Genomic DNA, 23532 nt, shown 5'->3' on the forward strand with positions numbered 1-23532 from the left:
GCAATTTAGTGAGGCCCTGTCTCAAAAAAAAAAGTGTCTATCTATGTATATGTATATCTATATAAATAGATACAGATACATATAGATAGTGCAGATAGCCTTTAATTTTTTTAAGAGAGAGAGAGAATTTTTTAATATTTATTTTTTACTTTTTGGTGGACACAACATCTTTATTTTATTTTTATGTGGTGCTGAGGATCGAACCCAGGCGCCCCACTCATACCAGGCGAGCGTGCTACCGCTTGAGCCACATCCCCAGCCCATAGCCTTTAATTTTAAAGAACAGGGTAAGAGTGTATTATCAGTATTTTAAACCTCCTCCAGCATTCTTAAATCACATGGGGCTTTGATTTTCTTTGAGTAGATACATATTGGACTAAAATCAGTAATTTCAAATGTTAGGAAAAAAAAGTATTGAAATCACAAAAGACCACATTTCTCCCCCCTTAGATATTACATTAGCATAGCCATAGTATGGCGAGTATGCACACACAAGTTAGATAGCAATTCAGTGGTAATGGAGCTATAGTTGTAAACCCAGCTATGAAGTCAGTCTTTGTTTTCTTATTCCAGGTCAGGACTTTTGCAACAATGCTTCTTTGATCAAAGTTATCAGGCTTCAGTAGCGCCAGTAAGATGAAAGAAGGGCAAAGGGGGGGACTTATACAAAGTAAATAGAAAATGTCATTCTCTTGAAACAAGGTCTTCTTCAGATAAATAGTTTCATTTTAAAAAAGAAAAATTTTTAAAGCTGTGTAACATTTGGGAGGCTATAAACATTTTCTAAAGTACATTATTTACAAATGTTATGTTGGGGACAGGGCAAATGGAAAGTCTTTGACCCTAATGAAAGGGCTTCACATTATTCATACTTTTCAATCAGAAACAATTTGTAAACTTATGTATTCATTATTGAAACATTCAAAGACTGCAACATTTCTACAATTTGCTTTATTTAGAAATGTATTTATAAGCCATGGCCTAGTTCAATGGTTTTAATATTGTAGTATGGGCTACAGTTATAAGGAAGAGGTTGGAAGAATTTCTGCTAAGAGGAAAATATGTGAAACAGCTGGGCATTTGAATACACTACCAAGACCAAAACTCAGCAAGAAAGTACTCAGTAGTAGAGTGCTTGCCTAGCATGTATGAGACACTGGGTTTGATTCTCAGTACCACATATAAATAAATAAAGTTCATGGACAACTAAATAAATAAATAAATTACGTGTGTGTGTGTGTGTGTGTGTGTGTGTGTGTATAATATATATGGAAAAGCAAATGCATATATATACATGTGGAAAAGCAAATGTGTATATATATATATATATATATATATATATATATATACATGGAAAAGCAAATGCATATATATACATGTGGAAAAGCAAATGTGTGTGTGTATATATATATATATATATATATATATATATATATATATATATGGAAAAGCAAATGCAAAGGTGACTTTTTTCAGAGTATCAAACAAGTTATAGTAACTGTTATAATTGCAAATAACAGATGCGTTTGCAAAAGCTTGATTACATCTTAATGAATTTTTAAATACTTTCTTTAATGCTATTATAATTTTTCACTCGTGGTCTTTGACAGCAATAACTCTCTTTTTCTCTCTCTGTGTTAACTGGCCCGCTTGTAAGGATAGTAAATGGTGCATTTAATATTAATTAGAGTAATACAGGAGAATTGAGGTCTATTTGTGTTTGCAAATAATCCCTTTGCAAACATTAATTCTTTTTTGAAGATAAATGTGGGCAGAGGAGTCAGGATCCCTTGAGGTGTAGGGGTTTCAAAACAGCTCTATCTCCATCATTCTGTTTACAAAACACACTGAAAGAACATTCTCTGTTTCATTCAGTTAGGTTGGGAGCTGAAGCTCCTCAAATAGGACCTCATATAACATCTTTTTGAACCACTCTTATATATTGTAGTGTGACACCATTTTTCTGTTATACCCTTCCTCTAGAGCTAGGTTTTCTTAGAAGTCAACAAAGGTTAAATTTCAGGTCTCCTCACTTGCAGAGGCCTCTATAGTCTTTTCTAAAATGTAGTAATGAAACATTTTAGAATTCATCAGGTAACTGATTTAAAAAAAAAAACACTTATTTTCTAGATTTCACAATGTTTGCAGTATTTGTCATAAGGCAAATACTGAGAGACTGTAACCATGTTCTGATGGTCTTATGTTTTGGTAAAATTTGCTGAAAACATCTAAACTGCAATTGATTTTAGAGTATTCTTTTTGCCAACTTTCCCTCTATCACAATTCTCCTCTCAGGTAGCATGGAAGTGGCCATGACTGTATTCCAGATGTGGCTCAAAGGAACTTGAGATGGGGATGTGTTTAGATTTCCTGTGGATTTAGTGGAGTACATAAGTGTGGTTTGCAGTAGTGTCTGTCTATGGTTAAGCATTGCTAACTGCCATGGTGAAGCAATGACATCCAATGACTATTATGTACAATAAATCACTGGTGCTGAAATCTTGGCATAAATGTGTCCCCATGTTGCCCAGCAATAACAGTACCACATATGTAGGTAGTAAAGGAGAAGCAGTTTATATCTTTTCTAGATTCTAATAAAATACAAATATACATGAAATATGTTAGAGGATTATGTGCATTTCTGTAATCTCTTTGGAGAAGACTAGAAAATCATTTTCATTTGAGGAGGTAATTAAAAACCCTATAAACTAAAAATGTAGGAACAAAACATTTTAGGGTATATCAGTTAATTGATTAAAAACTCTTTTATTTTCTAAATTTTGTAAGGCTGTGGTATTTGTTATTCAAATTTGTAATTTTGTGATTCTTATTCTAAATAAATATTCTTTGTATAAAATTTAATATTTATAATTCTGTGTTTAATATTTTGTGCCAATTTCACTGGACTAAGGGAAGGCCAAATATCTAGTAAATCATTATTTCTGGGTGAATCTGTGAGGGTGGTTTAGGACATAATTAGCTCATTTGAATCATTTCTCTCATACAAACCTCAGTTCTCTAATCCATAAAATAAGAATAATACTACCCATTTTGTTGTGTTAGCATGAGAATTAAATGACAACATATCTAAAGTACCTGTTCAAGTACCTGGCACATAAGGCATTTTAATAAAAATTTAAAATTCCTTATTCTAGCATGTACAATCCATTTCTGTTTCCTGAAATAGCCTTCTAATATGCTACTAATTCTAACATTTTTCCTACTCTCTTCACAGAAAATTTTAAGCAGTACAACATATGTAGGAAGTTCATTTCTTTTTCTGTCAAGACATGGAACTATCTGTACAAGGTGTGAAAATATGTCATCTTTCATTTTGAATAAAAATTAACAAAGTGTTGTAGACAAACTAAGAAGTGGAATGGGATAATAAAATTGATATACTTTGGATCCTGAATGTCCCCCAAAGGCTGCTCTGTTCAAGGCTTGGTCCTCATCCCCTGATGTTATCAGAGAGCAGTAGAACTTTTAGAAAAGGGGTCCTAGGGTCATTGGGGGGGGGGGGGTATCCTGGAGAGGTACATTGGGACCCGGCCCCTCCTCTTCCTATTTGCTTCCCAGCTGCCACAAGGTGAGCAGCTTCCTCTGCCTCCTGCCTCTGCCATGCTGTACAGCCTTTTCATAGCCCCAAAGACAATGGGCCAACCAACTATGGATTGAAAACTCCAAAACTGTAAGCCATACAAGCTTTTCCTTTTTTAAAGTTGTTTATCTCAGGTGTTTTGTCCCCATAATGCAAAGTTAACTAACACACAAATTTAGGGATTTTCATTAAAAGCTACAGGCTGTTCACACACAAAATATGGGGTTGCACTTGAGTTTATGTGCTATTTCAAAGTCAGAATAGCAGTTCTGGTGTTCATCCATTTACTGACTCCTATGCTTCAAAGGTATCTGAGCATAGTAGATTAGGAAAATGTAAAAACAGATGACAGGATTAGAAATATCTCGCAAGTCAACAAAAGGTCCAGGTGTCTCTCAGGCATGTGTGACACTTCACATCATTGATGTATGGACAAGAAGGATGGAGCACAATCAGAAGTTTCCATAATAAACAGCAAATTGGAAGCATAAACTGCAGGAAAAAGATTTGAAGGTACAAGAGGCTCTATATTAAGGAAAAACCCCACAGTGGTTAAAATGGCACAAAATCACCTATGATTTTCTAGTGTCTTATCCATTAGTGACCGTGTAAGTATGCTTAGTTATTTATCCTTATACTGGAAGGGGCTATAAAACCTATAAAGCTATGGATAGAAATAGTTCAATGGTCAATTAGGCTCAGAAAATCTAATCACTGGTACCTGAGCCATTCACCTGAGGTCTTTGCTGGATGTAGCTATGTTTCCTTTCCTTGCTGGTGGATTAAATGCCATCTGAATTTCCTAAGACATTTGATTCTGAATTCTTTGGTATTAGACTCCAGAGCAACATGCTCATACCATGGAGTATTTACCACTAACCAAATAAAACAGAGGAATTCTAACTGACCCATCAGTGCCCCTTCTTTTTTCCAAAGATATCTGAACTGTGCATCTGCCTACTGGATTAGAATCTTCAGGCTAGTAAGTATTCAATCTTCTGTTTGATGATGCAGAAACCATTTGATACAACATTTTCCAAGAAGGGGGTCACATACCCCTGCACTCTGTAAAAGCTCATCCCTTTTCCCTTTCTTTACCTCTCATTTATAGAAAATACATTTTCATTATTATATCACGATCCCACAATGAAATTCTCTCCATCAGTCATAATTGTCTCCTCTGGAACCTTCCAACTGTATTCTTATCTTTATTCACAAGTTAGCCCTACAATTCTTATGAAACATACTCATAGCCTGAGTTAGGAGGTTTGCAAGTTCAAGGCCAACCTTGGCAACCTAGCAAGACCTTATACCAAAATAAAAAAATGCTGGAGAAGCAATTCAGTGGTAGAACACCCCTGTATTTAATCCCCAGTGCCACAAAAAAAAAAAAAAAAAAGAAAGAAGGAAAAAAAAAACAAACACACACATACACGTCTTGAGTCTCCTCCTCATAGATTCTAACATCCAGGATTCTTTCAAACACTTCTCTCCCTATTTCAGGATAGAATTCACCCACCCCCCATTCACTCATTCTACAAACCTGCATTCAGTGCCTCCTATCTGACAGACACTTTACTAGTCACGTGGAACCTATTGGGAATCAAATAGCCCCACAAATGGGGCAGAACTGCTACCAGGATAAATAAAACAGGAGAATTTGCTGTCTGAATAACAGAATGGATGGTGGCAGTGCCAATTTCTTAGAAAGGATAGGGAAAGTCATGAGGTTGAGTGATGGTGACCAAAGGCCATTAATCTTCATGCAAGTTCTCAATTATAACTCTTAGGCACTTTCTAGGTTATGGGGAAAGCCATTGGTAAGTTTTTTTTAGTAAATATATAGCTTTCCACCCACCTTTCAGGTAGAGGAGTCTTATAATTACCATGATAAAATAGTTCAACTTTTAATGTCATATTTAATAGTCAGAAATATTAAGGTTCAGCTTCATATTATCACAGCAATTTAACTGTCAATGTTACCTATATATAATTACAATTCGTCTACAAAGGTGGTGTAAAATCTCTATCTTAAATTCTACAAAGATAATCTTTTACTCCCACTCCTGAAAAATTAAAGCTTTTTCTCTACCCAGGCACAAGGACACAGGAAAAACACTTTTGGTTTCCCCTCAGATGTCATTCAAACTGACTAATTATGATTATTATTTCTTTCTACAATACTGGTAATGTTGGGCCTCATGTATGCTAGGCAAGGACTCTACCACTGAGCTAGATCCCCAGATCTCTTAACTTTTTTTTTAAAGACTTAAAATTAAATAACTTCAATATACTCTCAATCTATAACCAACTAATTTACCTTAAGGAGCTAAAAACTCTTAATACTTTTTAGGCCAACCTCTAGTAGAATGTATATAATTTTATCTAGTCAGGCAGAGCCTCCATTAGTAACCTCTAACCATTTAATAGCATTCCAAGTCTCAACATAGGTTTTTTTGAGGGAGGGGTGTGGTTTATAGTATCCTTGGTTTTATAGCGCTGTTCAGATCAGGGATAAGATAATAACAAGAATGAAGAACTACGTTTCTAAAGTTCAAATTAAATTCAAATATTTATTTAACATCCAAACTTTGGGTTAGTGTTCTCTAAGAAACAAAGCAGGAAATAAAAATCCAGTGATCCTGTTTAAATTAGAAACATTTTCTCAAGCTTCATTGAAGAGAAACTTCAGAACAATCTTCAAAACAAAATTTGATTCTGCTCCATAATTAAAATGTAGCTATAGTGTATGTCCCCTTAAAATGAGGAGCTCACTCTCCTCATTTTAAGCAGATTCACTGTTAAATAGGCAAGACTTGTCAAGTCAACTCTTAAAAGGCATTTCTTACTCAGAAAAAAGTTTTCTATTTAAGAGAGCAAGGCACTATTAGCACTGATCATCTTGAATTCTTTGTTAAATTTGGTGGCCTGTGTTTCTGATCCCTCCTCTGCTTTCCTCTTATAGGGACATGTAGAGGGAGAGATTTGGATTGGTGAGGCTGCTGAAGTACAGTACAAGTTGAAAGATAAGGCTCAAAAGCAGGTTCCTCTGTGTTTCAGCCTTTCATCAGAAGAGATTAATTATGTTGATAAGTTGACCTGAAGCATCACCTACTCTCTGGACCCAGCTAGTAGAGTCATTTTCTCTTTGCTTGCTAGCATGTGACCCTTTTCTATAGCTCTGCTCAGAGACTCCAATACATATTAGGAGGAGCACTAAACTAGGAGTCAAGGGAGGCAAATTCTAATCCCAGCACCGAAACAAATGAACTGTGCAAACTTAAGCACATCTCTGAACCTCTGAACCAAGTTCCACATCTCAAAAATAAATTTCTCTAGCTACGCATGGTGGTGTTTGCCTAGAATCCCAATGACTTAGGAGATTGAGGCAGGAGGATACCAAGTTCCAGGCCAACCTCAGAAACTTAGTGAGACCCAGTCTCAAAAATAAAAACTAAAAAGGATTGGGAAATATAGCTCAGTGATAGAGCACCCCTGGGTTCAATTCACACTATAAATTAATTAATTTAAAAAATAAATTTCTCTAGATCTCACACACTTCTGCTTACTAAGTTTAACAAACTTTCTCTACCTGAGAGCATCTTAGCTCCTTGAAAATCCCTAACCCCACACTTTCTCTAATAATTATGAAGTCCTCTTCATTCATACAGTTACATAAATGTATTTCCCATGTGCCAGATTTATATTTGGGATGGAGGATAAAATAGCAAATGAAAAGAATCATGTTCCCTGCATTGGAATAAAATAAGATTTTCATTTGAGAGAATTCTGACTGCTACAAGGAACATGAATTGAAGGGTAACAAGACTGAATGAGGGCCAGGCTTGGTGGCAAATGCCTATAATCCCAGCAGCTTGAGAAGCTAAGGCAGGAGAATAGGAAGTTTAAAGCCAGCCTCAGAAAAAGTGAGGCACCAAGCAACTCAATGAGACCCTGACTCTAAATAAAATACAAAATAGGGCTGGGTTGTGGCTCAGTCGGTTGAGTGCCCCTGAGTTCAATCCCTGGTAACCGCCCCTCCCCCCCAAAAAAAAAAAAAATTGGATTGCTATTGTAATCCAAGCAAGAGAGCATGATATCACAGGGTCTGTAAGGTGAAGATGGAGAAGTCAATAATTATTTTAGAAGTAAAATTGACAAGTTTTATGAAAGTATTGGGAGAGGGAGGGGTGAGAGAGAAAGGGAAGTATCAAGGTGACTCCTAGTTTTCTGGTTTAAGATTTTGTGTTGATTGATAAGAGAAACCTAAGGAGGAACAGGTTTGTGGATGAGGAGCAAGTGAGTATAACAATGACCATGACTTGTGGACTCTCCTGGCCTAGTCAAGAAGTAGGCAAAGGCAAGAAAGGTGTGTCAAAGACAATCCACTATGCACCCTCTGCGCTTGGTGTACAGATCCCTCTTTACCAGCCTTTTCAAGGCTCCTAGGTGACACTGAGGGAATAAAAACAAGATACCAGTCAGTGTCATTCATGCATGCATGGATGCATATATGTTCACATGTAACCAGATGATACACCAGATTATAATAAGGGGGCTTATTTGAAGCAAACAAAATGACCTGAAAAAGGAAGGGCTGTACTTCACTCTTTCCAGCAGAACCAGAGAAAGCTTTTTCATTAAACCCATGTAATCTATATCTTGAAGGATTTAGAGGACATCTCCAGGTGGGCAAATCATAAATAGAGAAGAGAATTCTAGACTAGGAGGAGGAGTGCATTTGAATGCACACAGGTGAAGTAGCAGATGGTGTGTCTGGGATAATATTCTCCAAGTATGTGGAACACAGCACTTTTGGTACCTAATAGTGCTAAGTGGGGTGTAGGAGAAGATTTTAGGTAGCTTACAGAAACCTACAATCAGTAACAAGCACTCAATGGGGTTGTGAAAATTGTCTGCCTTTGAATTCCCTTCTGTCCTCATTCAGGAGAGCTTCTTAGCTGGCTACCAAGAAAGCTCTAAAGGCTTCTCTTTCTCAGGGTGGGGGGAGGGAGGTGCTGGGGACCAAACACAGGGCCTCACATATACTAAGCATGCACTAGCACTGAGCTACACCCCAGCCCTATATACCACTCTTAAAATCTAATCTTCCTTTTTAACAAATGATCAGATTTTTTGCTCAGAGATTTTATAGGTAATAGTATCTAGCTAGAATTTTATATTATTTTGTTTTTATTACATTTATTCTTATATTTATGACAAATGACATTATACTTATAGTAATAATTTTTTTTTCTAAACAAATAGGTTTAATTATGAGTAATTTAAGTTTAAATATAGAAAAATATTAAGGAGTTAATCATACAGATAGTAAACATGGTCATGATTATGACAGGTGTATGTGAATACCTAAAGTCTTAGAAATAACTTTCTAAGAGAAAGGGCAGTGGCTTAATATGTTAATATCACTAGATTATTAAGGGATTGAGCATAGTAAAATATATAAACTTGAAAGTTGCAGGTAAAATCTCCTATCTTCCTTTGATACTTTGTCACTGGGTGACCTTGGGCAAAATGCTTAAGTCCTTCAAGTCTCAATCCCCTTACCTTTCTCATGAGAAACTGTTTTACAGGAATGTAAGGATCAGAGGCAATGAATATGCAGGTCATAAAATTGAAGACACTATTAGCCTTTATAACTTTCCAACAAGGTTTCCAAGTTTAGCCCAAATTGACTCTGACCTAATTTCTCTTAATTCTGCAAGACATTAGATTTGCAGAGATATAATTGACTTTAGAAAGGAATCAAATATGTTATTTTTCTTTATTTCTCTATTAACTTATATAGCAAGAATTCATCCTAATATTGATCAAATCATTTTTCTTGTGTATGTGTATGAATACATAAGAAATCCCACCATTGTGTACAACTATAATGGACCAATTTAAAAATATAGAAAAACAAAACAAATGGGAAAAAAAAGAACAGCCTGATACTTGTTCCCAGGTCATTCCAAATGGGAGGGGGACCACATACTCACTTCAAATCAGAGGTTTCCATGTTAAGTCCTAATGTTCTTTAGAGTGCATTTTGTAGCACTTTTAAAATAAACTTTTTTTAAAATCCACAGAACTATAAAAGCAACATAGATGCATCTCTAAAAACATATAATATTGAGAAAAGAAGGGAATCACTTAATCTACACTCCACAGCTTCAGCCCCCATCCAGCCACCCTTCCTCCTTGAAGAAACCTGTGCACATTGCTAGTGTGGCAAATAAAAACTCAGGGTACCACCACATGGTTCTCTGAATTTTCACTTCAAAACCAAGTGCATGCTGAGACCTGGGAATCAAAAGATTTTTCTCATTAAGTGTGAGGAAGACTAAGAGGTAAAGTGGCCTAGCCTAGCTCCCTTAATAAAAAGAGTCTAACTTTTCAGCCCTTGCAAAATCATTAAAGTAGGGGCATAAAAGCAGTTTCCTCTCACACAGTAGTAATGATTTTCATTTTCCAAATTAGGCATTGACATTTTGGGAAACCTGTCATTAAAGGATTTTCTGCCTGCTGCCTTTGCTTTCATTTCCTGGAAGTGTTTTATTAAGTGGGTCATCTCATATCACAAAGGAGGACAAATACAGGCCACTGGTAATATCCCTTGCACAGTTTTGCAGTTCTAGTTATAAGCACAATGGATAAGCAGTTTATGACTCTTTTAGTCTTCAGTGTGGCAATAATTTGTCCTGTACCTTTGTATCCCCCTGCCACACTTCTTCCTAAAGGAACGACCAGATTTAAATGGGTCAGTTATTGTTATTTCTTCTAACAATTCTGTACAAGTATAAAAACAGTTTTTTAGAAATGCCCTTATCCTAAATTGTAAGGGATGGAATCACATAAATTTTGGGAAGCATAATGAATAAATGATTCCAAACAAGAAGTGATCAGACATTTTAAACAATTTTAAGTGCTTATATTCCTACATATAAGAAATTATAGCTTTTGATTAGCACAAATACATATAGGAAGACAAGTGTACTCCTAGGTCCTGTTAATTACTTTTATGGGATATTAATAGTTTAAGAATTTATATTTGAGGCACTGGAAAACGATCAAGGAATCAAAATTTTAACTCTGATACGGTAGTTTAGCCTAGGTATTCCAGAGGAAGCAAAGCATATGGTTTCATTACAGAATTTCAGCTTAATCTCGGTATCCAAATGTTCCAAGATCAAATAAATCCTCACAAGCCTGCCTGCTCTTCTGATTGCCAAGTCTGAACAGCCATAAGCAGGATATGACCTGTGCCTATAAACCTACAAAGAGGAGAAACTAGATCACTAAGCTATGTCAAAGCCACACCCCAAAATAAGCACCCATTAATTTTAAAGTTAATATAAACAAAATGATACCTGATCTTCGGCTCTCTGGCTCCTCAGCATTGATAAGTATTTCCTAATTGCGTGGAGGGGGTATTTTTTGAAATAGGAGAATCTTGATGGAGGCAACAGATTATCCATAGTGAGAAAATCCAGAGGGTCCTTGTCAACTCCTCTCTGTCAGCAACCATATGAAATCTAGAAACTTTACAATTCCTCAGATGCCTGAAGATTTGTTTGTAGTTCAGCCACTTCCCTGAAAAGAAAGCAGCTGTTCTCCTTGTTTCTTTCTCTTTTGGGTAGAGTTCCTGGAGAATCTAGACAGCTTAACATGAACACCATCTAGAAGCACCCAGAAATGTGATGCCCAAGGGCAACAGGAGCCAGGAGGAATTTAGGGGCTGGTCCACAGAATGCAAATTGCCTGGCTGTAGTGATATGACTGTCCTATTTCTAGAACCAGTGTTCTGTTGCAAGCTATGTTAATATTAGCTAGCTGGTGACTTTCCATGCCCAAGGACTCTCATGGGGTTTGATTGTAATTCTTCTGATAGTATTTCTAGTTTTTTTTTTGAGGGCAGGATGTGTGGTTTTTCCAGTTTCCTTCTAGATTTCTTATCATCATGAGCACACACTGACAACCCTCAGCTGTATCTCAACTATAAAGTGTTGATTCATTTCAGTCTTTTGTTTTGAGGGACTTCTGAAAAAAAAAAAAAATGAACAAATTAGCTCACTAAAGGAGCTCAGCACCAGTCCTGAGAATGTTTGGTTTGCACTGTGGTACATTATGCAACATACCCAGTAACCAGATACTTTACGTTAATTGAACAATAGCTGCAAACAGATTCTGTTCTGAGTTTAAAGGCTTCTCTCCTTGAATCCTTATCTCAAATCCACAGGCTGAGTTTAAAAACATTAACTTTCCTCAGGCTTTATTCTGCATGTAAGGGAGAGAAGGTGTTATGCATTTTCTTTCTTAGATTGCAAAGAGGATACATGCTTTAAAGAGGAAGAAAGAAAGATAAAGAACACGACAAGAGGTCTGTGGTCTTAGGAAACATGAAATTTGAAAGTTCATTTTCTCAGTACTCTATGGAGGTCACAGGGTTTCTAAGCCAAGTCCTCAAATAGACTTCACTCTTTTATCATCCTTTTAAACTTTGCAGTAGCTGTTTCATTTGATGGTAACATTTGGCCACTTCTGAGAAGGGCTATCATATAAAGACCAGCTTGGACATTGACCCAAAAATCATGCAGCCTGGAGATTTGCTTTGGGGGTGAAAAGAGTACATTGGTCTTTCCCTCCTCAGAGAGAGCAGTGTTGGGGTACAGCAGGGGACAGGCAGAGCTGGGAAACCCATGATGCAGCCTGAGCTGTCCCCCACGATGGGCTGGATGAGCCACTTGCCTTTAGGGAACACACCTGATGGCCTGAAATGGGCTGTGCCACAAGCAACCCAGGCCATCTGTTAGGCTGGTCTCAGGCCTACTGGCAAGATGGTCTTCCAGACTCACCAGGGCCAGCTTGGCAATTCCAAGAAGGCATTCATATGTTGCTGGGGCTGGCTCCCAGGAGGAGGCCCTGCCCTCCCATCACCTCTCTAGGTCCACTGCCCCATGCTTACTGAGGTTCTACCTGTCCCCTTTGACTCTAGTGAGGACAGGTGAAAAGCAGTGTGCCTGTGAACCACCTAAATGCTGTTGGACCACTTCCTGCCAGTTCTTGTTCCAGAAAAATAAGATGCTTAAAAACTCAAATACCCTGGGCCATCTTGGAAAGAGAGGTGGTCCCAGGGACAGTGGGGGTAGGTGAAAGTGCCCTTCTTACTCACCCCTGAGACCCACAAGCTGCCCTTTCACTTCTCTTTTTAGAATATGGAAAGCTTCAAGGATGCCTCTTTATTATGGGCAGAAGCCAGAAGACTGTCAAACACCCATAGCATGGCTGATAACCAAAGTTTCATTTTGGAAGATTGTTTCGTGATCACCTTTTCCTGAGCTGAGGCCAATGATGAAGAGAGATGAGAAAGGAGGGGGGGGGGAAACCAATTGATCACATCTTTAATATTGTGACATTACCAATTATCAACTGATAACAAGTATAAACCATATATAATATTTATTGGGTCTTTTAGCCAGGCCACTGTGCTAAATGTACATTATATCATATAATATTACAGCATCTTTTGGGGAAACCAAGACTCAGAGAAGGTAAACAATTTTCTAATATCACACAACAACAAATGCAGAGAAGAAAGATTTCTAACCAAGACTTCTAACCAAGAAGGCCTGACTGCATTCCCAACCAGTACACTGCACAGCCTCTTAATGCACACCCAGAAATGAATTCCTGAGAACCACTACTTTACTTATTAACCTGAAGGAGGAAACACAGGGAGTTGCCCTGTTAAAGAGAAATACAAATTCTGACTGCCAGGAATTTACAGACTAAGAACTAGAGATCAGGCACATTTATATGAAAAATATCATCCAACTTCTTATCCTGAGTTCTCTACAAAAAAATTAGTACTCATTACCTGGGTGTTAAAGGTGCTTTTATGCAGTGATTCTGATGATAAGAGAGGTTATATTTGTAAGTATAGGTTTTCTTCTTTCCAGAATTTGAAAGCCAAAGCAGTCTCAATTTCTGTTTACCATAGGTTGCAATGCTCCATTTCTCTCTCTCTCGCGCTCGCTCGCTCGCTCTTTTTTGGTAACAGGGATTGAACTCAGGGGGCACTTAACCACTGGGCCACATCCCCAGCCCTTTTTGGTATTTTATTTAGAGATAGGGTCTCACTGAGTTGCTTAGGGCCTTGCTGAGTTGCTGAGGCTGGCTTTGAACTTGTGATCCTCCAACCTCAGTCTCCTTCACCCAGCCCCCCTCTCTATTTTTTAATACAAATATGAATGTGTGATTTTACACACCCTGTTTCTTAGGTGAGAGTCATCATTAGCTCATGTGCACAGTATGACCTCTCCTCCCTTGTGGCCTGGAGGAGTGCCAGTTTTGATTGCCACTGTGACTCAGTTACCTTGGTGAAAGGCAGCTGACCAGAGTCCTTGTGACTAAACGGTACATATGCAAGGACCAAAAGGGGCCCATGTACCTTCCTCAGGCAATAAGAAGAATACTCTGCCTCCTGCAAAGTAGTACAATAAAGACTAGAAGCAATTACCTGTTATTTTGCACTGTTCACTCCAACCTCTTGATCTTTAGTCTACAGAAAAATAATCAACGGAAACCACAAATCTAGGAGAGTCACAAATCAAGGCTGCAATCTCACTATGAAAGGATAGTTACGTGCTCTCTTTAGTTTCTAAGAATTACTGCTTTTATATAAATGGTTTAAAATATGGAGAATCCCAATGCTTTCCCTTGAAAAGCAGCTTAAGGAAGCAAAACCAGTTCTAGGTAGTGGCAAGGGCTGAGTCAAGAGTTGTTTTACATTTTTTTCCCTTTTCAAGTGTTGGTGAAGATGGGATGAAAATGTGACTTTGTGAAACCATCTAGTACTGCGCACAGTAGGTGCTTCATTAATACCTACCAAAATGTATTTATTAAAGTAGAAAGACAAAGAGAAAAAAAAATAGGACCTAAGTGTTAAATTGAGGTTGAGAAATAGAAAGGAAAACAGAAAATGTGTCTTTTGTCCTGATGCAATTTGGATAACTTTGAGTCTCCAAATTGCATCAGGACAAAAACCCCACTAAATCTCTGATCAGTGCTGAAAATTTCTATCAGGAAAACAACTCCATTCTCAAGGAATTAATCCAGCCCAGATACAGAGTGAGGGGCAGGCATACAGGCAGACTGATGGAGAAGCTGCTAGACCAGAAAACAGAAACCATTTTTTAATTATAAATTCTGAGAAATTTCTCTTGTTACACCATATCTGCAGTTATTAGCTTAGTCTCTTCTCTCAAGGACAGTGTTAAATGAAATCAGGAAAAAGAGGAATGGGAGGCATTTAACTTTGGTCTTCAGGACAAGTTCATGCAGCACCAGATTCCATCTTACTGCATGATGAAAGCATTCTTGCTACATCATAGGACATTTTATTGGGGCCCCCATCACACAGGAGTAATTATCCTATTTCTGCATACTTTCCTTAAATCCACATTCAAAACCCCCATGTGTCCCCATTTCAATCACAATCCAGCAACACTAATGGTTCCAATTATTCTCTAAGCTATACAATACTGTATGCCTTTTGCTTTCCAGTTTCAAGTGTTAATTTCTCATATGTAATAATAACTGTACGCATGAGACACTTGTCTTCACTTAAGGAGAAAAGACGTTTTCTGTGTAGTTTAGGTCAAATGTGAACATGTGTCAGAATCACCTAGATAGTTTGTTAAAGTGCAGTTTGTTGGGCTCCACCCTTGGAGCTTCCAATTCAGTAGTTTGGGGTGAGGAGCAAGATTGCATCTTATTCTGCTGATGCTACTGGACTGGAACTCCACTTTGAGAACTACTGGTTTGGGAGCTGTCGGGTAGCAATGGGGCTGCAACGGGAATTCCTGGGTGGACTTTGAAGAACAGATGCCGTGTTTGCTGGAGCAATTTTAGAGCTTCCATCAGATGCTTGCTTGCTTATTTATTTATTTGTACTGGGTATTGAACCTAGGAGTGCTCTACCACTGAGCTATATCCCCAGCCCTTTTTACTTTTTTTTTTTTTTAGACAGGGTTGCATTAAGTTGCTAGGCTGGCCTCCAACTTGCAATCCTCTCACCTTTCAGCCTTCTGACACACTGGCATTACAGGCATGCACCACCATGCCTGGACAGATGACCATTTTAAAATGCACTTCCTCAGTGATGATGGTTCCCCCAGGCCAAAGCCCATTTCTTTTCTTGCACTCACTCTTCCGTGAGAGACGCTCCTGCGTCTCACATGTGCCTCCCACCAAGTTCTGTCTTCTGTGATATCTTGATAGATTGCTCTCAAACTCTCACTCAGTTCCTCTTATCAAGTTGCAGTTACACTATCAGCTTAAACACTCTTAGATCAAGCTTTCTTTAAGCACAGGATCAGAAACCACAGCCAGTTCTACTCAACACATTTTTGTCTCCCTTATCTGCCACTAGGTCCTTGTCCCTTGCAAGTTGTGGAAGGAAGGACTCTAAACCCGAAACAGGGAGTTTCTTCAGTATCAAAAATCCTCAAAATCATAGCCCTCTACAAACCCATCCCCAAGCTTAATCTGTTTATCTTGTGCCTGGGTCAGTGGGTTCTTGTTCTTTCCATCAGATGGCGTGGTTAAAGGCACAACTGCAACAGGAACAGAACTATTGGGATTTCTTGCTTGAGCAGAAAGGAGACAAGCATTCATGAAGAACTTGTCAAGCTGGCTCCCAGAATATAGAAAGGAGCTAGCTTTTATGTCTGCTAAGGGTTGCAAGGGTGGGCTAGAGTCTAGCAAATTTAATTGGCTTGGGGCACATTTTCTAAGGTGTTTCCTATACAAGTACTTCAACCCTGATGGAGAGATGTTAGGTCTGGAGCCAAGTGTTACATCTCTCCCTGTGGAATCATCTTTTCCTTGTGGTAAGGGTAAGGTGCTGCAATCTTAACAAAACATGGGTGTGTGGGGTGGAAGAAAAAACAGTCACATGAGTAATAAGTTAAGAGTCCCAGGATTTTGCCCTTTTGGTGACTCCCCAACAGTCTTATTCTTTATGTTGTTTGTCCTTACAAAATCCTGCTGAGGGGGTCCTGGCTTTACTGATTCACCTGGTTTCTGAGGGCGGTAGGATGGGTTTGAGAGTGAGAAGCTATGGAGAGGCACATAATGCATTCTTAATAGCTAACAAGCCATGAGTTAGGTCCCTGGGGTGCATTTGCCATGATATGGGGTGCTGACTGTCCCACTCTGTCTTCAAAGTGACTGGTTTTTGATGGTACCTCCATCTCTATTCATCCAGTCTTCAGAAATTCATTTAACTGCAAACTATTCTTTTAGTAGAGAAATCAAAAGTCCCCAGTGTGCTTACTGTTTCTGATGGTTTAGGGCAGATCTTGGAGCAGTCTTGCCTTCTTCTGAGCACCTTCTCAGTAGCCATGCTTTGTCTTTCTGAGCAGCATAAACTAACCCCCAGGAAGGGGACAGAGGCCTTTCCTTTTTAAGGAAAATGGCTCAATCCCAGGGTAATTTTCAAACTGGTGGGTGTGCTACCTATAATTCTGTATGAAAACTAATATGGTTTCGAAGTAAGAAAAATACATTTGTTCTTAGTAAAATTGCTTTGCCTATCCAAGAGGATGGAGTGAGGGGGTAGGTAGAGCAGGTGGTATATTCCTGGCTACTTCCTGGTAGTTTTCAAACTAAGGTTATAACTAGAAGCAGAAATGTTACTGGGCTAGGCTACCTCAGCAGGTGAGGATCCTTGAGATTAGAGAAGTAATCCCTATCCTCTTTCCCTATTTCTTTGACTCCATTTGCCTGGGTAAATGACCAGATAACAAACAGGTGACTCAGATGATCTTCAAACGCTTGTCTTGGTTTCTGGTGGAAAGGCCCAGGCCTGCAGTGTTCACCTGGTAACTCACCCAATTCTCATTACCACTTCCTGCAAGCACGATAGGTGGGGGTGGGGGAGTCTGAAGGAGGTGGCAGGTAATTACATCTAAAAGAAAGATAATGTGCCTGCAAGTCAGGATAGAGAAATTGCTTGTTACATCAAAGCTTAAAAGTCATATTCCTCTAAACTATTATCCATGAAATTTTTTAAATACAAAAGGCAATTACTCTACACGTGCAAAAGGTATTTATCCTTCTTCAGCTGGATTATCAAGGAGCATTAATATCAGCACAACCCAGAGTGTACATAGGTATAATAATATGTGTAATAACTGCCAGAATATAAATTTGTCTTTACTACTAAATCTTGAATACCAAAATTAGAAGTATATGAGATTATTTATTCATTTATTAATGCCTAGAAGGAGGAGTGTTGGCTTCCCCCAAAAGACTGGTCAGGTGTTCCCAGAAACCATGATATTATTCCTGTGGTCAACAGACCAGCAACATCAACATCCCCTGCTCCTGGGAGCTTGTTAGAAAGGCAGGCTGTTTCTGGGCTGGGTCTGTAGCTCAGTGGTAGAGCACACGCCTCCCACACGTGAGGTCCTGGGTTCAATCCTCATGCACCACATAAAAATAAGTAAAAATAAAGATATTGTGTCCATCTACAACTAAAAAAAATTGAAAGAAATGCAAGATATCAGGCATCATTCCAGATCTACAGAATCTGAATTTTAACAAGATCCTCAGATGTTTCATATCACATGAGAATTTGAGGCCCACTATCTTAAGTTTCCTGAGGTCTTTGTTGGTCTATGAATCCAGACTGGTTATATTAACCCAAATTTTACTGATTTGTGTCTTCATCTGTCTATGCAGGAACTCCTTCTTGTAGCAAACTGCCATCCAGACGTTTAAGGGATATGTCTCTTACATAGTTTCAAGCAATGCTGGGCTGGCCAGTTGCTAGACTGTGTCACAATTTCCTTCCCTATTCTTGTTCTGGTGTCCTAAACCTGTATACCTGTCACTGCTATTGTCCTCTGTTTGGTTATCTTTCCTAAAATGAGGTCCTAAGATTCTTGAGGTTCAAAGCATCCTCCAGGCTTATGCCATTTGTTGGGGCAGGCCCCCAAATGGCTATATTTAGGCTCCCTCACCTAGGTTATGTAGCCAGGGCTGGGAACCGACTGACTATTTTATGGTTAGTCAAGGCTAGAAACACTGATTCAGCACATAAACTCAAAGTCATAAACATTAACTTGTGAGAATGCACCCCCACTTTCCTAACCTATTGGCAGTTGTGCCTTCTTTGATCTGCATATAAAAAGGGCCTATGGAAAAGACTCAAATGGGCAAAACGGGGGCAAAATGAGGGCTAAAATGGAACTGCTGGGGGCTGAAGTTGAAGCTGGAGACAGAGGCTGTGGCCACCACTGAATAGAGCATGTCTGTGATCCTAATTGTGTCTTGCATCTTCCTTCTACCTGCTGAACTCCAAATCTGTTTTCTGGGTCAGAGCCGCTGTATGATACCATTTAACTTAATGCTCCCTGGCCCTCCATATTGCAGTCACAAACTGTCCTCCCAGGTGTATACCTATTCATACATTCTTCAGAGGCTCTGCAACTGACTCACAGGCTCCTCTTTCAATCCTACACCTCTCACAACTCACTACCTTCACTGTGAGTTCCTCACCTGGCAGACTGTCCTCTTGGGCAGAATTCCTTTTACAATGACCCCAGGACAATATTTCTACCCCAGGCTCCATACCTAAGGCCTAGAAGTAAATGCCTTTGACCCACCTCCAAAAGGAGAGTCTTCAATGTAGCAATGTTCAGAGGTGGGCTTTTAGGAAGTGATTGGATCATGAGGACTCTGATCATTCCATTGTGGTTCACAGCTGCATGGATCATTGGGAGATGGTAGAAACTGTAGGAAATGGGACTTAGTTGAAGGGAGTAGGCTCTTGGGGTGTGCCTTTTGGGACTATATCTTGTCCCCAGCTGCTTCATTTCCACACACCCACCACCCTGCCACCCTTTCTGGCTGCCATAAGGTGAGTAGTTGTGCTCTGTCTTGCCCTTGCACCATGTTGTGCTGTCTTACCCATAAACATGGAGCCAGCTCTCTATAGTCTGAAACCTCTGAAAACATGAGCCAAAATAAATCTTTCTTTCTTTAAGTTTATTTTTGTAGGTATTTTGGCACAGCGAAGAAGAGCTAACACAATGGGATAAGATATTTGAGTTGTAAAACACAATTTCAGTTAAAACTTTGAAATTGTCAGATGGCTCTGATAAGAAGTATAGTTCTTCTCAATCTTTCATGTGTATATGCTCACCTGGTAGGTCTGGGGTATAGCCTGAGGTTCTTCATTTCTAAAAAGTTCCATAGTGATGTGAATGTTCAGTATACTCCATTCTGATTAGCAAGAGCTCAGTATCTCCTTTTGAATATAAAATCAATAAGATCTCATAGCCTCAGTTGAAATTTCAATTTTAATGTCCTGTTAAATGAGTTTCCCCAAGAACATTCATCAAAAAGTTTGCTATTTCTCTATGTATTTTTTTAGTCTTTTTTTTTTTTTGGTCTCCACTGGAACATAGGCTCTGCCTTCATATGAATTTTGTGAGGACATGTTCAGCCCATAACAATTTAGATCTGTTTTCAGATGCTCTGTTTGTCCACTCCTGTGTTATCATCACAGGTACAAACTTATAAAGTACTTAGATGACAATCTACTACTTAGAAATTAACTCTTCTTAATGGTTCAGGTGTTATATCCTTTGTAAAACTTTTGCCGGTTTCTTCTCTCTCCTGCTAGAAACAAATACCTCCTACTTCTTTTTTAAATCTGAGCTTCTATAACAACACTGTTTACTTTATAAAGAGGTGTGCCTCATTATTCCTGGAAAAATGTTTTAAAATCTGTTTTTTTTTAAAAGAGCTATGTCAACTTCCTCAAACTAGATTGTAAGCTCCCAGGGCTCAAATAATTATTTAAATTATTATTAAATATTCAGATTTGATATTATGAACAATCATTTGACAAGGACTTACTATATGTCAAACATTTTATTGTGAGCTGAGCTTGAACCAACTCACAACTATACTGTAACACAGAAATAAGACAGAGAAGACAAGTTATTTGTCTGACAGCACATAGTTAGTAAATAACATTCTTAAGTTACCAACCTGGTCCTATTTGACACAAATTCCAAATGTCTAAGCATTACAAAATATTGCCTCCATAGTTATTTTGTATCCCTTTCTATCTCTAAGCAGAATGCCTGGTGCACAGTAGGTACCTAATATGTGTACACACACACACACACACACACACACAATAAATAAATAGATAAATAAATAAATAAACAAACTAAGCCAAAAAGCATAGCAGCCAATTTTTGTGATGTCATCTTTTCTATTTAAAAGTCCTTGTCACTAGTGAACTATTTTAGGTCTATATTTCTGTGGCTGGAGTAACAGCTGTATGGCCAAGGTTTTTCCTTATCGACATGACACATAGAGCCTGTACTTTCAAATAATGACTATCACTTTTTCCTTCCTGTGCATTCCTGGGCTTCTGACCTCAACCAAGGTCCATTACTGCTGTTTACTTGATGCTATTATTTCTCAGTGTGACAAATTATGACCACAAAAGGTTTTCATTTAAAGAAACAAATAGAATAACTTTGTGAAAGAGACTAATGAGCACACAGGTAGTCAATAAATGCTGATTCTTCGTGATCACTAATGAATTTATGTGGTGCTTTCCTTATGGACAGTATAATGTATAACAGTGGATATGATTTGGTGGATCAAGTTGAATTAGGATGGAAACATATAGGGCAGGCTGTTTTTTGTTGTTGTTTGGTACTGGGGATTGAACCCAGGGGTGCTCTACCACTGAATTACATCCCCAGCCCTTTTTATTTTACTTTTTTTTTTTTTAAGACAGGGTCTCTCTAAGTTACCCAGGGTGACATCAAACTTATAATCCTGCCTCAGTTTCTCCAGTTGCTGGGATGAGGGCAGGCTCCTCTTGATGGTGATGATAGCCCATTGTTAGGTTCAGTAAGTATGACTAGGATAATACCTGTTTCTACCTAAATTCATCCAGCTCTCCTATATGTGAGGAACCTACATCTTTATTAAAAAATTGAACAATAATAATATTATCTAGTCAGAATTTATTTATGATATGCTTAAATTTCCTGGAGGAAATGTCCTTGTATTATTTAATGGTATGACACATTTCATCAAAACAAATAAAGTAGCCCTTATTTTCTATCTTCAGCATTAAAATGGAATTCTCACTCTAATTCACAGTTGCCTGGTTTTAAAAATTTCCTGAGTTATTTCCTGGAACTATTCCAAACCATATCTTTCCTTCTTTAATATTAGTTTTCAGACACTCACATATAACTCTATCTCCCCAGAGGCCTTTGTTTATAGTTATAAATTTTTTATTGCTACAGAATTCCTTTTAGCTCTTTATGATTTCTCTTGCTCCAAGGTCCTGTCTAGATCTGACATCCTGTGATTCTGAGATGCTCCCCGATGAAAGCAATGTTTTAAACTCTGGGTTTGTCAAGCTCAAGAAGAATATAAGGTTGAAAAGGTGGGTAGAGCAACAAAAATGCTATTATCACCACTGTCCTCCAGAATTGGAAAAGTAGCTCAAAATGACAGCACGGGTTGAGTCCCTTTCATTTAAGTTGCTGTAAATTCATATACAAGTCTGCTTTTCGAGAGCATGTCAAGGTTTTCTTCCTCCCAAGGATCTTTCCCTATGTGTTTTTATGACTGTCTACCAGACATATCTCATGTAAAAACTGTTTTGCCACCCCCTGCCACACACACTCCTTAACAGGTGCTTAACTTTCAATGTCCATCTGCATTGTTTTTCATACTTCTGTCTTTATGAGGAGATTGCTTCTTTTGTTTTGCAAAGAGGCTGCCTTGTAACAGGTGCCTTTACTTGGCATCTAGCATAACCAGAGTTTCCTCCCTTCTGTGGTTGGATTTCTTGCTATTGATGGAGGCAGTTGTCATGCAGAGACTAGCATTTGAAGTTTATTATGCATCCAGTTGGCTAGAACATCTGAAGAATGAAGAATTTCATTTTGCTAATTTTAAACATGTAAGAGCTTAAGAACACATTTGTCTTAGTCTGTTTTCTATTACAATAACAGTACCTGAGACTGGATAATTTGTATCAGAAGGAAGCTTATTTTGGCTCAGGGTTCTGGCGGCTGGGAAACCCAAGTAAATGACCACAGCTTTTAGTGAGGGCTGTGTGCTGTTTCATCTCATGGGGGAAAGTGGAAGGGCAAGCAAGCAAATGTGGAAAGAGGCAAACAGGGTGGACTTGCTTTATAACAACTGCTCTGCCAATAACCACTCCAGTCCTCAGAGTGACAATCCTTATGCAAGAAAGGCATCAATTCTTCTAAATGACTTAATCATCTCTCAACACTGCCACAATGGCAATCAAATTTCAACCTGGGTTTCAGAGAAACATATTGAAACCATGGCAACATTTTAAAAGAATTTACAGGACACTAAGTTCATTTTTTGTCCAAGCTTAAGTTATCTCTCCTGCTCTCTCCCCTCAAAAACACAGAGTTTATCTTGTCCCTAGAAGAAGAGAGATGACCTATGACAGAAATCAGGCTGCTTTACCTTTCCTTTGGGAAGTACAATCGGCTCCATGTGACCACTAAGCAAGACTTAAGACAACCATTCCTTATATATAAAAAAAACTTTCAACATCATTAACAATTAGGCAAATCTATACTGAGATCTTGCACCAGTCAGAATGGCAGTTATCAGGAACACAAATAATACTAATAAATGCTGGAGAGGATGTGGAAAAGCAGGAACAGTTCTACACTGTTGGTGGCATTTTAAATTAATACAATTGGAAATCAATATGGAGGCTCCTCAAAAGACTAGGCATGGAACCACCATATGATCTAACCATACCACTCCTCAGTATTTATCCTAAAGAACTGAAATCATCATACTAGAGTGATACATGCATATCTATG

The 23532-nt window shown here is 38.4% G+C and overlaps 1 protein-coding gene and 1 long non-coding RNA gene across 4 annotated transcripts in view; one reads left to right on the forward strand and one right to left on the reverse strand.

Moving 5' to 3' along the window:
• The window catches only part of Atp2c1 (ATPase secretory pathway Ca2+ transporting 1), a 133718-nt gene extending 122621 nt beyond the window's left edge, over positions 1-11097 (reverse strand). Inside the window, exon 1 of the mRNA XM_027933925.3 lies at positions 10975-11097. Within this exon, the coding sequence (XP_027789726.1) occupies positions 10975-11082 (108 nt within the window). The 5' untranslated portion in view covers positions 11083-11097. The remainder of the gene's footprint in view (positions 1-10974) is intronic.
• An 8382-nt stretch (positions 11098-19479) lies between these two features.
• The window catches only part of LOC114091509 (uncharacterized), a 33407-nt gene continuing 29354 nt past the window's right edge, over positions 19480-23532 (forward strand). For all 3 annotated transcript variants that reach the window (XR_003582506.2, XR_003582507.2, XR_003582505.2), the window contains exons 1-2: positions 19480-19532; positions 21996-22100. This is a non-coding gene — a long non-coding RNA (uncharacterized lncRNA). The remainder of the gene's footprint in view (positions 19533-21995; positions 22101-23532) is intronic.

The sequence above is a fragment of the Marmota flaviventris genome, chromosome 8 (assembly GCF_047511675.1).
Source record: "Marmota flaviventris isolate mMarFla1 chromosome 8, mMarFla1.hap1, whole genome shotgun sequence".
Lineage (NCBI taxonomy): Eukaryota > Metazoa > Chordata > Mammalia > Rodentia > Sciuridae > Marmota > Marmota flaviventris.